General features: G+C 46.4%; 1 protein-coding gene across 1 annotated transcript; it reads right to left on the reverse strand.

Moving 5' to 3' along the window:
• Positions 1-234: 234 nt before the first annotated feature.
• Positions 235-7,227, reverse strand: CCDC78 (coiled-coil domain containing 78). The gene is made up of 15 exons (XM_075284755.1): positions 7,114-7,227; positions 6,237-6,368; positions 5,904-5,990; positions 5,526-5,705; positions 5,242-5,400; positions 4,545-4,595; positions 4,346-4,434; positions 4,186-4,264; positions 3,957-4,082; positions 2,989-3,191; positions 2,601-2,775; positions 2,486-2,520; positions 1,620-1,695; positions 794-894; positions 235-384 (listed from the first exon to the last, which is right to left on the reverse strand). The coding sequence occupies exons 1-15, from the start codon at positions 7,177-7,179 to the stop codon at positions 261-263; spliced, it is 1,683 nt and encodes a 560-aa protein (XP_075140856.1). The 5' UTR covers positions 7,180-7,227; the 3' UTR covers positions 235-260.
• Positions 7,228-15,646: the final 8,419 nt, after the last annotated feature.

The raw sequence follows: 15,646 nt of genomic DNA on the forward strand, positions 1-15,646 counted from the left end.
TTTTTCTAGTCTGTGATGAGACAAGAGATGGACTTCAGACGGCCTAGACGCCAATAGACAGTGCGACAGAGGTGGAGCCCCAGATCATTGCTATCCCAACACTGAAGATAATACCGTAAGTCATTTCTCAGGGCTTAGAATCCAAAATTTTGTGTAAAAATAAATATTTATTATGTTGATATTGATCTGATGGAGCTGTCCTCCGACGCCAGGGCATTAGTGATTAGAATGCAGTACCATCAGTAGCCAGTAGAGGTCAATCACATCTCATGGCTGTTTCTTCTCGAAGCCCGTATAAGCAGTGACTGGGGAGCGTCGGCGCTGAAAGCTCTCTGACCGTCACTGCCCATAAGTTTCCGCAGTCGCATTATCTCCTGCTTATACCTGTGGGTGGATATAGTCAACTGCGAGTCATAATATGGACAAGGTAAAGCCCCCTCACCCCAACACACACATACTAATGGGTTACATAGAGATAACATTTCTGTAATATACTCCAGAGCTGCAGTCATAATTCTGCTGGACAGAGTCAGCTAACTTATAGACAGGACATAGGGGTAGTCAGGTTTTCATATATCAGATTATTATACAGTTAAGTGAACCAATTCTAGGAAATGTGGGAGATTTGAGCCGTGAGGCCTGCAGAATTGTGAATGCAGCTCTGAAGTATAAATAAAACTGCAACCCAGGATCAGACGATGGACATGTATTTCTTAATGCTGCGATGTTAGGTCCCTGCTGTATCGCCTAAGGTAACCCATGGCTGCAAGTGAATGAAGAGAAATTTCATCACCTTCCTAAGTGCTTGTCCACGTACTCCTGCAGCTCTGCTACCTGCTCCTCCGCCACCGCCGCTCTTGCCAGAAGCTGACTCCTCTCCTTCTCCAGATCCTCCTAGGAGGGCCAAGCAGTGCAATATTCAGTAGTAAATCAAATGCATTGTAATATTCCGACCACTAGGTGGCAGTAGTGTATTCTTTAGCAAAGTAAACCAAATATACTGTAATATTCCGACCACTAGGTGGCAGTAGTGTAGTCAGTAGTGAAGTAAACCAAATACGCTGTAATACTACGACCACTAGGTGGCAATAGTGTATTCAGTAGTGAAGTAAATCAAATTTACTGTCATATTCATATCAATGAAAACCAAAAACACTGTCATATTCCAACCACTAGGTGGCAGTAGTATATACAGCAGTGAAGTAAACCAAAAACACTGTAAAATTCCAACCACTAGGTGGCAGTAGTGTATTCAGTAATGAAGTAAACTAAATACACTGTAATATTCTGACCACTAGGTGGCAGTAGTGTATTTAGTAATGAAGTAAACTAAATACACTGTAATATCAAACCCAAAGCAATCTCAATAATAGATAAAAAACAAAGATACCTGCAAAAACTCAAAGCACCAACTAAGTATCAATGTATAAATAACACAAAAAATTATTTTGATCAATAATAATAAAATAATACATTTTACTAAATTTATTTAATAAATACACTGTAATAATCTGACCACTAGGTGGCAGTAGTGTATTTAGTAATGAAGTAAACTAAATACACTGTAATATTCTGACCACTAGGTGGCAGTAGTTGTCATTACTCTAGTAGATGTATACCTGTGTGCTGTGGGTGAACTCTCTCAGCTGCTTTCTGATCTCTGCCCAGTTCTCCTCGCTCAGCTGACTGCGCTGCCTGCAGAGGACAAGGAGACGTCAGTGACTGTGGATACAAGCTATAGATCTGTCACAGTATTGTACCACCAAGACCAAAAAGGGGTCTAACCATCTCTTTAAGTGGTTGTTCAGGGTTAGACAAATATAGCTGCTTTCTTCCTGAAAACAGCACCACACCTGTTCATAGGCTGTGTGTGGTATTGCAGCCCTGCTAAATTTGGAAATTGTGCTGCCACATGCAAGATGTTTCCGGATGAAGGCAGCCCTATTGTTCCACTCTGTATGATCTTGAGGCTCCTCCCCTCCGCCATCCTGCAATTGTCAGCCTAACCACTAAACCTAATGATAGACTGATACTTGCCACTACTGTAAGGGTTTTCCTCGCAGCAGTCACCTTATTTATATCACAGACATTATTACAATAGAAGATAACATCTATATAGATAACACTGCCCTGTACTCTCCCTGCACAGATCATGCCTTCAAAACTCCCTCATAGACCTCCATGAGTCGTCTCCAATGGCCATGACCATGCTGGAAAGCAGGTCACTAAATGCTGTTAATACAGCAGAGGAGAAGCTCAGGCAAGATGGCCGCCCCCATAATCAGAAGAAAATAAAAATAAAATTAATAAGTACATTTAAAAATTGCCAATAGATTTTAAAGGGATTGTCCATTACTGATCATATACAGGAGGTATCAGGGAGCACTCAAGGCACAGAAAAGAGTATTAAGTGGACAACCCCTTTAAGAGATTTGTTTGTGTCCACGGTCACACCCCTGTGATTTTTATTCTCCCCTTTACTTACTGCTGATTGGATATCGTGTTGTCATTTATTCTTCTCTGCAACGTAAAACAGAGAATAATTACAATAATTACCAGCTGACTCCGCCCACAATCTATAATTTACATAATGTCCCCACCTTCTCCCTCAGATCCTGGAGCTGTGACTCCAGCCTGGCCTTGTCTTCCCTCAGCCGATTTAACTCCAGGGCCGACTGTGACTGTAGGTCGGGGTCAGTGATGGAGAAGTGATGTTCAGGGGGGCCGGGGTCCACGTCATTGTTCCCCAGAGCCAGGATCTGCTCCCTCTGCATGCTGGAGGTACAGGAGAAATAACATCACACTGTGTGGGGGAGGCAGCCAGGGGCACTGGTGTGGAACTACAAATCTCAGCATGCCACGGATACCCATTTTGGGCATATGAAATATCCTGGTAGTGGTCTTAGCAGGAGCTGAACAGGGTATGGACACAGGTGCCAGAGTCAGTGACCATGGTGGATTTCTGCCCCCCGTTGTGTCTGTCATTACCGATAAGCGATCAGCAGGTTCTCGTGTTTCTTGATGAGGTTCTGCATCCTCTTCTTGTATTGCCGGGTGGCTGTCGCCAGCTGCTCTTCCCGAGATCTGTGAGAAGCCTTCATGTCACTGATCATACTGTCCACGTAATGCTTCATGCGGCCAGAGTCCATTTTACCTCCTGATCCATTTCTCAAATTCACATCCACATAATCCTATAAGGGGTAAACTATAAATGATCCTAAATTCAACCATAATCTAATAACCAATCACCACCCTCCATCCCAATATAATCCTATATGCCACCATAATCCTACTTCGCACGATCATGCTACATCCCGCCATTATTCTACATCTCATCATCATCCTACCTCAAACAAAGATCCTACATCTCAACTTCATGCTACATCTCACTATCATCCTACATCCCACAAATGTCCTGCATCTCACCTTCATCCTATATCCCACCATCCTCCTACATCTCATCAACATCCTACATCCAGAATCATCCTACATCCCACCAATGTCCTACATCATCCTACATATGTTCTGCATCTCACCTTCATCCTATATCCCACCATCCTCCTACATCCAGTCATTCTACATCCCACCAATGTCCTACTTCATCCTACCATCATCCTACATCCCAATATATTACATCACACTGTCATTCTACATGTCACCATAATCCTACAAGCCATCATCACCTTACATCTCACGGCTTCCTACATCTTACGATTGTCCTACATTCCACATCACAAGCCACCATCATTCAACGTCACAGTTATCCCATCATTATTCTACCTCCAACCACCATTTTAATCCCACCATCTTCCTACATCTCTCTACTACTTTACGACCTACCATCATCCTACATCTCATGGACACCTCACATCCCACCATTATTCTACACCTAACCATCGTTCCACTTCCCCTCCTCCTCAACCCCGCCACTATCCTACATTGATGCCGATCCTTACAGCTAGATCCTGGATATATCGGTTGAGCCTTGAGCGATATTCCTCATTGAGTTCTTTCAGCTGCATCTGGAGACGAGAGTTTTCAGCTTCAACTTCCTTCAGCTGACTCTGAGACGTTAAGAGAACCTGAGAAGGAAACCGAAAAATATCCTAAAATTCTACTGCCCTGATGATAGCGTAGACCCAAAAATACAACAGGAGATATTGGTAGCGCAGACCCACCACTCACCGCAGACTGTTCGGCCATCTTATGCTGAGTGTTACGGATGGCTCTTTTTGCCTCTTGGAGCTCCTTGCCCATGGTGATCCTGTGGTGAGACATAACATATGAGACAAATTTCTTCTTATGGAGTCTGATGGATCTTCAAGTGACCATGAGTACAACTTACACCCGTTCCTCTAACTTCTGCTGCTGGGTGTTGTGGATCTTCTTCATGCTCTCAAGCTCTTCTTTGATTTCATCCTGGTTCCCGAGAAGCTGCAAAGATATAGAGGTCCAGTGAGAAGATATCGGGACAGAGGGAGACTTCTCCTTATGACGTCTGCCATGTTCCATAAATTACGATGAAACGTGACATCACAACTTACACTTCTTTCCAGTTTTTTCCTCTCGTGCTCAGAGGCGACCAGCTCTTCAGGCTGTAAAAACCCAATATTGTTAGAATTACTTTCCTCTAGTATTATTTCAGGGATTTTAGATGGTCCTTGTGATATCTTAACGGGGTTTCTACCTAACTTTATGTTCTGACATGTTCTAAAGACCTATCTATGGGTATATATGGTAAGTGTGATGTCATGGATTCTACATAAATGGAGGCACCAACCAGAAAAGGAACTGGAACCACTTACTAATATCCAAATTCTGGGATGAGGTTATAGGCCCAAAGCCTAAGGAGAGTACTAAGGACAATATGTCACTTCCCACCAGGAACATTATCATCATGGAGATTTGTCCATCATGTGTCCAACTTTTCCTCCGAAAAACCCCCTTAAAGGAAATGTGCCCTAACAAAATATATAAGTATGCTGCTCCTTCAGGAGAAATGTTGTATTACATGGCAGCCATTTGGATGAATTGTTTAATACATGGATCACTTCAGTCTGCCATAGTGACAGCCAATACTTGTTTCAAGGGACTCCCACGTGCGGCACCTCCACTCTATGACATCCATGTGCCCTAAAAGGTCCTGATGGGACAACCCAACAGCAGAAATGGTCTCTACGAATACAGTGCACCTGAGAGAAGTCATATGCAATGAAGTGTATGTGAATGTCACTCACGCACCTTGATCCTGCGTGCCGACATGCCGTTGACCATGGCTCGCACCCTGTCCAGTTCTGCCGTGGCCTCGTTGACCAGAGCTCGAGACTGCGTGTAGGTGTCATTCTTCTCTCGGTTGACCAGATTGAGAATCTCCATACTCAACTCATCATTCTTGGCAACCTATAATTCAGGATGAAAATTATTCCTGGTTCATGAATTTAATTCCAGTACAACAGTGCAAACTGACACAGAAGCTAAGAAGTGACAGCAAAGGACTGGGAAGGTGATACAGTTTATAGACTGACCTCTCGCTCGTGCTCTCTGCTCAGGGCCAGGTAATTACTCTTCAGGACAATGTACTCATCAGCCAGCTCCTTACGGTTGATCTCCACAGACCGGAGGCGCTCCTTCAAGGCATCGTGCTCTCCATTTAGCTTCTCCTTTTGAAGCTCCAAGGTCATCAGCCGGTTCTCCTGTGTCAAGATCTACAGGGAGGAAGAAGGTAGGTAGGGGCACATGGATTTCCTCTCTGAGATGTCAGTCTGTCCCTTCCCAATGCTTTACACTGCAGCTCTGCTCATTCAGACTGTCTATTGTGTATAAGCACAAGCTCAGCAAGAAGTTAGTACTTGGAGAGATGACATCCATTAGGGCAAACAACTTGACCCCTCGGTAAACCTTACCGTGTTCTTCAGCTCAAATGTCTCAGCCTCGTAGTGCTCCCTGATCTTGTTGGTCTCAATCTGAAGTTCGATCAATTCCTTAGAAATCTGTGAAGGAAATGATATAGTATAGGAGGAGCTGCACAGGAACCTGGGGGTGAAGTAGAAAACAATGTTCCCTCCGTGTTCGAAGAGACTTTAAAGAGCTCCTCATATCTCAGCTTTCTGGAGTCATCTACAAGGTGATACACAGGGTGGGGCTCCAGACCATTCAGAACATGGTTCCAAAAGGTTGTACAATATCAAGAGTATGAACCTCCCAGCTCTAGAACCTATAGAATACATCTCCTGTACCTTCAGCTTCTCCTCTTCACTGAACACCAGTTTTGATGACAAATCCGTCTTGGACCCTGCAAGTTTCCCCATCTTGTCTTGAAGTTCGGTTAGCTTGGCGTACAGCCTCTCGTTACGATCCTGCAGCTGAACCTGAGAAAACAAAGAATTAGACCCTGGTCAATGAGGCAGAATGAATTCCACTTATGGAAGTCCTCAGGTGAAGATGAAGGGGAGCACAGAAAGACCTCAGAACACAAACCCACTGTCTAGACTTGTAAAGTATGGAGGACGCCCATTGAAGGCCTGTTCCATTTGCTTTACAGCAGCGCACAAATACTGAAATGCGTTTCGAGGACTACTGACCACTTCAAGCTTGACCTGATGGAAGGGTTAGTATGTCCCCGAGAAAGCTCCACAGAGGTACCTACATCCCATCCATGTAGAGTAGACATGATTAATCAACACATTTCACAGCCCCTTAATGGGTAGACATGACTAATCAAACCTGCACAGACAACGCATTTTGCAGTCCATATAGAGCAGACATGACTAATCAATTCTGAATACACGACGCATTTCGCAGTCTATAGCCATTCTTCGGCTTTTCTGCTGTGTGTGAAATATTTATGGTCTTAATTACGGACCCCCACATATTTGCTGTCCTCAGGTGTAACGTGGGGATCGCGGCCACAATGTACCACCTCCTGCCATCGTATGCAGCAGAGTTGTCACTGTCACCTCTACACCCCCTATAGATACCGCCCCTGATCCCATCCATACCACACAGGCATGATTAATGGATCCTTGCACATGGGCCCCTTATAACATCAGCATTCAGAGACCCCATATTGTCTTATCTCCTATGAACCACCATGTTTAGCCGGAGATTACTCACATTTTCGTTGCTGAGCTGCCTGACCTGCTCCTTCAGAGACATGTCGCTGTCTTCAGAGGCGTCCATGGCTGTCACACACCACAAAAGAGATGAGAGAGACACCCGGGGCTGGATATGTTTACAGCAGGGAGAAGGGCTACTATGGAGACCTGGCGAGCATACAGGCGGCCACTCCCCGGAGACAGCACAGGAGTCATACAATGGTGGGCTGGGCTACTTAAAGGCACGGTGACAGCGCCAAATATATGGGAAGATAAATTTGTGACAGATAATGAGTGACCTGGAAAATTTGCAACCTGTGACCCTCAAACCGTCGCAAAATTATAACCGCCAGAGTTGTATTTTTGAGCCATGGAAATCTAATATAACCCCAAACACAGGTGTGAACGGAGCCTTATATACAGCTTTGTGTGTGTGTATAGCTACAGGCTGTGCTAATGTTGTTTATGGTTACTAAGCAACAATGACTTCCTGTTATACCCAGAAACAGGAAGTGGCTTGCGTTCCACACACGGAGGTCATGTGACTGAGTGCTGCCTGGTTACCTAGCAACCGCAGTCACATGTATCTAAGAACCGCAGAGAGAGTCTCTACCACAGGATGTGGCTGTTACTTAGCAACTGGTAAAGTTATTTAAAGGGACATCAGGAAGGCTCAAAAGCCCTTTAAGAGGGAGTCAATTCACTTGTTATATTATTGATCGAAACTTGTTATGGGCCATAGGAGAGGATCAAACAGAAATGTGCTCTTTTCTCCAGTCACAGCCAAAGCTGCAGTTATAATTCTGTTAGTATATTCTTCCTGCTGGGCTCACAACAGGACAGGTGAGTGCAGTGTATTACTATCTGTTATCAGCCACGTCAGGAGGAGAGGCCGACTGTAGGGGAGGTGAATACAATCTATTACTATCTGTTATCAGCCACGTCAGGAGGAGAGGCCGACTGTAGGGGAGGTGAATACAATCTATTACTATCTGTTATCAGCCACGTCAGGAGGAGAGGCCGACTGTAGGGGAGGTGAATACAATCTATTACTATCTGTTATCAGCCACGTCAGGAGGAGAGGCCGACTGTAGGGGAGGTGAATACAATCTATTACTATCTGTTATCAGCCACGTCAGGAGGAGAGGCCGACTGTAGGGGAGGTGAGTACAATCTATTACTATCTGTTATCAGCCACGTCAGGAGGAGAGGCCGACTGTAGGGGAGGTGAATACAATCTATTACTATCTGTTATCAGCCACGTCAGGAGGAGAGGCCGACTGTAGGGGAGGTGAATACAATCTATTACTATCTGTTATCAGCCATGTCAGGAGGAGAGGCCGACTGTAGGGGAGGTGAGTACAATCTATTACTATCTGTTATCAGCCATGTCAGGAGGAGAGGCCGACTGTAGGGGAGGTGAATACAATCTATTACTATCTGTTATCAGCCACGTCAGGAGGAGAGGCCGACTGTAGGGGAGGTGAATACAATCTATTACTATCTGTTATCAGCCATGTCAGGAGGGGAGAGGCCGACTGTAGGGGAGGTGAGTACAATCTATTACTATCTGTTATCAGCCACGTCAGGAGGAGAGGCCGACTGTAGGGGAGGTGAGTACAATCTATTACTATCTGTTATCAGCCACGTCAGGAGGAGAGGCCGACTGTAGGGGAGGTGAATACAATCTATTACTATCTGTTATCAGCCACGTCAGGAGGAGAGGCCGACTGTAGGGGAGGTGAATACAATCTATTACTATCTGTTATCAGCCACGTCAGGAGAGGAGAGGCCGACTGTAGGGGAGGTGAATACAATCTATTACTATCTGTTATCAGCCACGTCAGGAGGGGAGAGGCCGACTGTAGGGGAGGTGAGTACAATCTATTACTATCTGTTATCAGCCATGTCAGGAGGAGAGGCCGACTGTAGGGGAGGTGAATACAATCTATTACTATCTGTTATCAGCCATGTCAGGAGGGGAGAAGCCGACTGTAGGGGAGGTGAGTACAATCTATTACTATCTGTTATCAGCCATGTCAGGAGGAGAGGTCGACTGTAGGGGAGGTGAATACAATCTATTACTATCTGTTATCAGCCACGTCAGGAGGAGAGAGGCCGACTGTAGGACAGGTGAATACAATCTATTACTATCTGTTATCAGCCATGTCAGGAGGAGAGGCCGACTGTAGGGGAGGTGAATACAATCTATTACTATCTGTTATCAGCCATGTCAGGAGGAGAGGCCGACTGTAGGGGAGGTGAATACAATCTATTACTATCTGTTATCAGCCATGTCAGGAGGGGAGAGGCCGACTGTAGGGGAGGTGAGTACAATCTATTACTATCTGTTATCAGCCATGTCAGGAGGAGAGAGGCTGACTGTAGGGGAGGTGAATATAATCTATTACTCCCTGTTATCAGCCATGTCAGGAGGGGAGAAGCCGACTGTAGGGGAGGTGAATACAATCTATTACTATCTGTTATCAGCCATGTCTGGAGGGGAGAGGCCGACTGTAGGGGAGGTGAATACAATCTATTACTATCTGTTATCAGCCATGTCAGGAGGAGAGGCCGACTGTAGGACAGGTGAATACAATCTATTACTATCTGTTATCAGCCATGTCTGGAGGGGAGAGGCCGACTGTAGGGGAGGTGAATACAATCTATTACTATCTGTTATCAGCCATGTCAGGAGGAGAGGCCGACTGTAGGGGAGGTGAATACAATCTATTACTATCTGTTATCAGCCATGTCAGGAGGGGAGAGGCTGACTGTAGGGGAGGTGAGTACAATCTATTACTATCTGTTATCAGCCATGTCAGGAGGAGAGGCCGACTGTAGGGGAGGTGAATACAATCTATTACTATCTGTTATCAGCCATGTCAGGAGGGGAGAAGCCGACTGTAGGACAGGTGAATACAATCTATTACTATCTGTTATCAGCCATGTCTGGAGGGGAGAGGCCGACTGTAGGGGAGGTGAATGCAATCTATTACTATCTGTTATCAGCCATGTCAGGAGGGGAGAAGCCGACTGTAGGACAGGTGAATACAATCTATTACTATCTGTTATCAGCCATGTCAGGAGGAGAGGCCGACTGTAGGGGAGGTGACTACAATCTATTACTCCCTGTTATCAGCCACGTCAGGAGGAGAGGCCGACTGTAGGGGAGGTGAGTACAATCTATTACTATCTGTTATCAGCCATGTCAGGAGAGCAGAGGCCGACTGTAGGGGAGGTGAATACAATCTATTACTATCTGTTATCAGCCATGTCAGGAGGAGAGGCCGACTGTAGGGGAGGTGAATACAATCTATTACTATCTGTTATCAGCCATGTCAGGAGAGGAGAGGCCGACTGTAGGGGAGGTGAGTACAATCTATTACTATCTGTTATCAGCCACGTCAGGAGGAGAGGCCGACTGTAGGACAGGTGAGTACAATCTATTACTATCTGTTATCAGCCATGTCAGGAGGAGAGGCCGACTGTAGGGGAGGTGAGTACAATCTATTACTCCCTGTTATCAGCCATGTCAGGAGGGGAGAGGCCGACTGTAGGGGAGGTGAATACAATCTATTACTATCTGTTATCAGCCATGTCAGGAGTGGAAAGGCAGACTGTAGGACAGGTGAGTACAATCTATTACTATCTGTTATCAGCCATGTCAGGAGGAGAGGCCGACTGTAGGGGAGGTGAGTACAATCTATTACTCCCTGTTATCAGCCATGTCAGGAGGGGAGAGGCCGACTGTAGGGGAGGTGAATACAATCTATTACTATCTGTTATCAGCCACGTCAGGAGGAGAGGCCGACTGTAGGGGAGGTGAATACAATCTGTTGCTCCCTGTTATCAGCCATGTCAGGAGGGGAGAGGCCGACTGTAGGGGAGGTGAATACAATCTATTACTCCCTGTTATCAGCCATGTCAGGAGGAGAGGCCGACTGTAGGGGAGGTGAATACAGTCTATTACTATCTGTTATCAGCCACGTCAGGAGGAGAGGCCGACTGTAGGGGAGGTGAATACAATCTATTACTATCTGTTATCAGCCATGTCAGGAGGAGAGGCCGACTGTAGGGGAGGTGAATACAGTCTATTACTATCTGTTATCAGCCATGTCAGGAGGAGAGGCCGACTGTAGGGGAGGTGAATACAATCTATTACTATCTGTTATCAGCCACGTCAGGAGGAGAGGCCGACTGTAGGGGAGGTGAATACAATCTATTACTATCTGTTATCAGCCATGTCAGGAGGGGAGAGGCCGACTGTAGGGGAGGTGAGTACAATCTATTACTATCTGTTATCAGCCACGTCAGGAGGAGAGGCCGACTGTAGGGGAGGTGAGTACAATCTATTACTATCTGTTATCAGCCACGTCAGGAGGAGAGGCCGACTGTAGGGGAGGTGAATACAATCTATTACTATCTGTTATCAGCCACGTCAGGAGGAGAGGCCGACTGTAGGGGAGGTGAATACAATCTATTACTATCTGTTATCAGCCACGTCAGGAGAGGAGAGGCCGACTGTAGGGGAGGTGAATACAATCTATTACTATCTGTTATCAGCCACGTCAGGAGGGGAGAGGCCGACTGTAGGGGAGGTGAGTACAATCTATTACTATCTGTTATCAGCCATGTCAGGAGGAGAGGCCGACTGTAGGGGAGGTGAATACAATCTATTACTATCTGTTATCAGCCATGTCAGGAGGGGAGAAGCCGACTGTAGGGGAGGTGAGTACAATCTATTACTATCTGTTATCAGCCATGTCAGGAGGAGAGGTCGACTGTAGGGGAGGTGAATACAATCTATTACTATCTGTTATCAGCCACGTCAGGAGGAGAGAGGCCGACTGTAGGACAGGTGAATACAATCTATTACTATCTGTTATCAGCCATGTCAGGAGGAGAGGCCGACTGTAGGGGAGGTGAATACAATCTATTACTATCTGTTATCAGCCATGTCAGGAGGAGAGGCCGACTGTAGGGGAGGTGAATACAATCTATTACTATCTGTTATCAGCCATGTCAGGAGGGGAGAGGCCGACTGTAGGGGAGGTGAGTACAATCTATTACTATCTGTTATCAGCCATGTCAGGAGGAGAGGCCGACTGTAGGACAGGTGAATACAATCTATTACTATCTGTTATCAGCCATGTCTGGAGGGGAGAGGCCGACTGTAGGGGAGGTGAATACAATCTATTACTATCTGTTATCAGCCATGTCAGGAGGAGAGGCCGACTGTAGGGGAGGTGAATACAATCTATTACTATCTGTTATCAGCCATGTCAGGAGGGGAGAGGCTGACTGTAGGGGAGGTGAGTACAATCTATTACTATCTGTTATCAGCCATGTCAGGAGGAGAGGCCGACTGTAGGGGAGGTGAATACAATCTATTACTATCTGTTATCAGCCATGTCAGGAGGGGAGAAGCCGACTGTAGGACAGGTGAATACAATCTATTACTATCTGTTATCAGCCATGTCTGGAGGGGAGAGGCCGACTGTAGGGGAGGTGAATGCAATCTATTACTATCTGTTATCAGCCATGTCAGGAGGGGAGAAGCCGACTGTAGGACAGGTGAATACAATCTATTACTATCTGTTATCAGCCATGTCAGGAGGAGAGGCCGACTGTAGGGGAGGTGACTACAATCTATTACTCCCTGTTATCAGCCACGTCAGGAGGAGAGGCCGACTGTAGGGGAGGTGAGTACAATCTATTACTATCTGTTATCAGCCATGTCAGGAGAGCAGAGGCCGACTGTAGGGGAGGTGAATACAATCTATTACTATCTGTTATCAGCCATGTCAGGAGGAGAGGCCGACTGTAGGGGAGGTGAATACAATCTATTACTATCTGTTATCAGCCATGTCAGGAGAGGAGAGGCCGACTGTAGGGGAGGTGAGTACAATCTATTACTATCTGTTATCAGCCACGTCAGGAGGAGAGGCCGACTGTAGGACAGGTGAGTACAATCTATTACTATCTGTTATCAGCCATGTCAGGAGGAGAGGCCGACTGTAGGGGAGGTGAGTACAATCTATTACTCCCTGTTATCAGCCATGTCAGGAGGGGAGAGGCCGACTGTAGGGGAGGTGAATACAATCTATTACTATCTGTTATCAGCCATGTCAGGAGTGGAAAGGCAGACTGTAGGACAGGTGAGTACAATCTATTACTATCTGTTATCAGCCATGTCAGGAGGAGAGGCCGACTGTAGGGGAGGTGAGTACAATCTATTACTCCCTGTTATCAGCCATGTCAGGAGGGGAGAGGCCGACTGTAGGGGAGGTGAATACAATCTATTACTATCTGTTATCAGCCACGTCAGGAGGAGAGGCCGACTGTAGGGGAGGTGAATACAATCTGTTGCTCCCTGTTATCAGCCATGTCAGGAGGGGAGAGGCCGACTGTAGGGGAGGTGAATACAATCTATTACTCCCTGTTATCAGCCATGTCAGGAGGAGAGGCCGACTGTAGGGGAGGTGAATACAATCTGTTGCTCCCTGTTATCAGCCATGTCAGGAGAGGAGAGGCCGACTGTAGGGGAGGTGAGTACAATCTATTACTATCTGTTATCAGCCATGTCAGGAGGGGAAAGGCAGACTGTAGGGGAGGTGAGTACAATCTATTACTATCTGTTATCAGCCACGTCAGGAGGGGAGAGGCCGACTGTAGGGGAGGTGAATACAATCTATTACTATCTGTTATCAGCCATGTCAGGAGAGGAGAGGCCGACTGTAGGGGAGGTGAGTACAATCTATTACTATCTGTTATCAGCCATGTCAGGAGGGGAGAGGCCGACTGTAGGACAGGTGAGTACAATCTATTACTATCTGTTATCAGCCATGTCAGGAGGGGAGAGGCCGACTGTAGGACAGGTGAGTACAATCTATTACTATCTGTTATCAGCCATGTCAGGAGGAGAGGCCGACTGTAGGGGAGGTGAATACAATCTATTACTATCTGTTATCAGCCATGTCAGGAGAGGAGAGGCCGACTGTAGGGGAGGTGAGTACAATCTATTACTATCTGTTATCAGCCATGTCAGGAGGAGAGGCCGACTGTAGGGGAGGTGAATACAATCTATTACTATCTGTTATCAGCCATGTCAGGAGGAGAGGCCGACTGTAGGTGAGGTGAATACAATCTATTACTATCTGTTATCAGCCATGTCAGGAGGAGAGGCCGACTGTAGAGGAGGTGAATACAATCTATTACTCCCTGTTATCAGCCAAGTCAGGAGGGGAGAGGCTGACTGTAGGGGAGGTGAATACAATCTATTACTATCTGTTATCAGCCACGTCAGGAGGGGAGAGGCTGACTGTAGGGGAGGTGAGTACAATCTATTACTATCTGTTATCAGCCCCGTCAGGAGGGGAGAGGCCGACTGTAGGGGAGGTGAATACAATCTATTACTATCTGTTATCAGCCACGTCAGAAGGAGAGGCCGACTGTAGGGGAGGTGAATACAATCTATTACTATCTGTTATCAGCCATGTCAGGAGAGGAGAGGCCGACTGTAGGGGAGGTGAGTACAATCTATTACTATCTGTTATCAGCCACGTCAGGAGAGGAGAGGCCGACTGTAGGGGAGGTGAATACAATCTATTACTCCCTGTTATCAGCCATGTCAGGAGGAGAGGGTGACTGTGGGAGAGGGGAATACAATCTATTACTATCTGTTATCAGCCACGTCAGGAGGGGAGAGGCCGACTGTAGGGGAGGTGAATACAATCTATTACTATCTGTTATCAGCCATGTCAGGAGGGGAGAGGCCGACTGTAGGGGAGGTGAATACAATCTATTACTCCCTGTTATCAGCCATGTCAGGAGGAGAGGGTGACTGTGGGATAGGGGAATACAATCTATTACTATCTGTTATCAGCCACGTCAGGAGGGGAGAGGCCGACTGTAGGGGAGGTGAATACAATCTATTACTATCTGTTATCAGCCACGTCAGGAGAGGAGAGGCCGACTGTAGGACAGGTGAGTACAATCTATTACTATCTGTTATCAGCCATGTCAGGAGGGGAGAGGCCGACTGTAGGGGAGGTGAGTACAATCTATTACTATCTGTTATCAGCCATGTCAGGAGGAGAGGCCGACTGTAGGGGAGGTGAATACAATCTATTACTATCTGTTATCAGCCATGTCAGGAGGAGAGGCCGACTGTAGGGGAGGTGACTACAATCTATTACTCCCTGTTATCAGCCACGTCAGGAGGAGAGGCCGACTGTAGGGGAGGTGAGTACAATCTATTACTATCTGTAATCAGCCATGTCAGGAGAGGAGAGGCCGACTGTAGGGGAGGTGAATACAATCTATTACTATCTGTTATCAGCCATGTCAGGAGGAGAGGCCGACTGTAGGGGAGGTGAATACAATCTATTACTATCTGTTATCAGCCATGTCAGGAGAGGAGAGGCCGACTGTAGGGGAGGTGAGTACAATCTATTACTATTTGTTATCAGCCATGTCAGAAGGGGAGAGGCCGACTGTAGGACAGGTGAGTACAATCTATTACTATCTGTTATCAGCCATGTCAGGAG

The sequence above is a fragment of the Leptodactylus fuscus genome, chromosome 8, assembly GCF_031893055.1.
Source record: "Leptodactylus fuscus isolate aLepFus1 chromosome 8, aLepFus1.hap2, whole genome shotgun sequence".
NCBI lineage: Eukaryota > Metazoa > Chordata > Amphibia > Anura > Leptodactylidae > Leptodactylus > Leptodactylus fuscus.

Bases quoted from the DNA above. Each gene is read 5' to 3' on its own strand.
- CCDC78 (XM_075284755.1), bottom strand. From the start codon at position 7,179: ATGGACGCCTCTGAAGACAGCGACATGTCTCTGAAGGAGCAGGTCAGG. The intron at 6,369-7,113 runs GTGAGTAATCTC...TTGTTTTCTCAG, and splicing joins GGCAGCTCAGCAACGAAAAT to GTTCAGCTGCAGGATCGTAA. The intron at 5,401-5,525 runs GTCAGTCTATAA...CCTGAATTATAG, and splicing joins GCAGAGAGCACGAGCGAGAG to GTTGCCAAGAATGATGAGTT.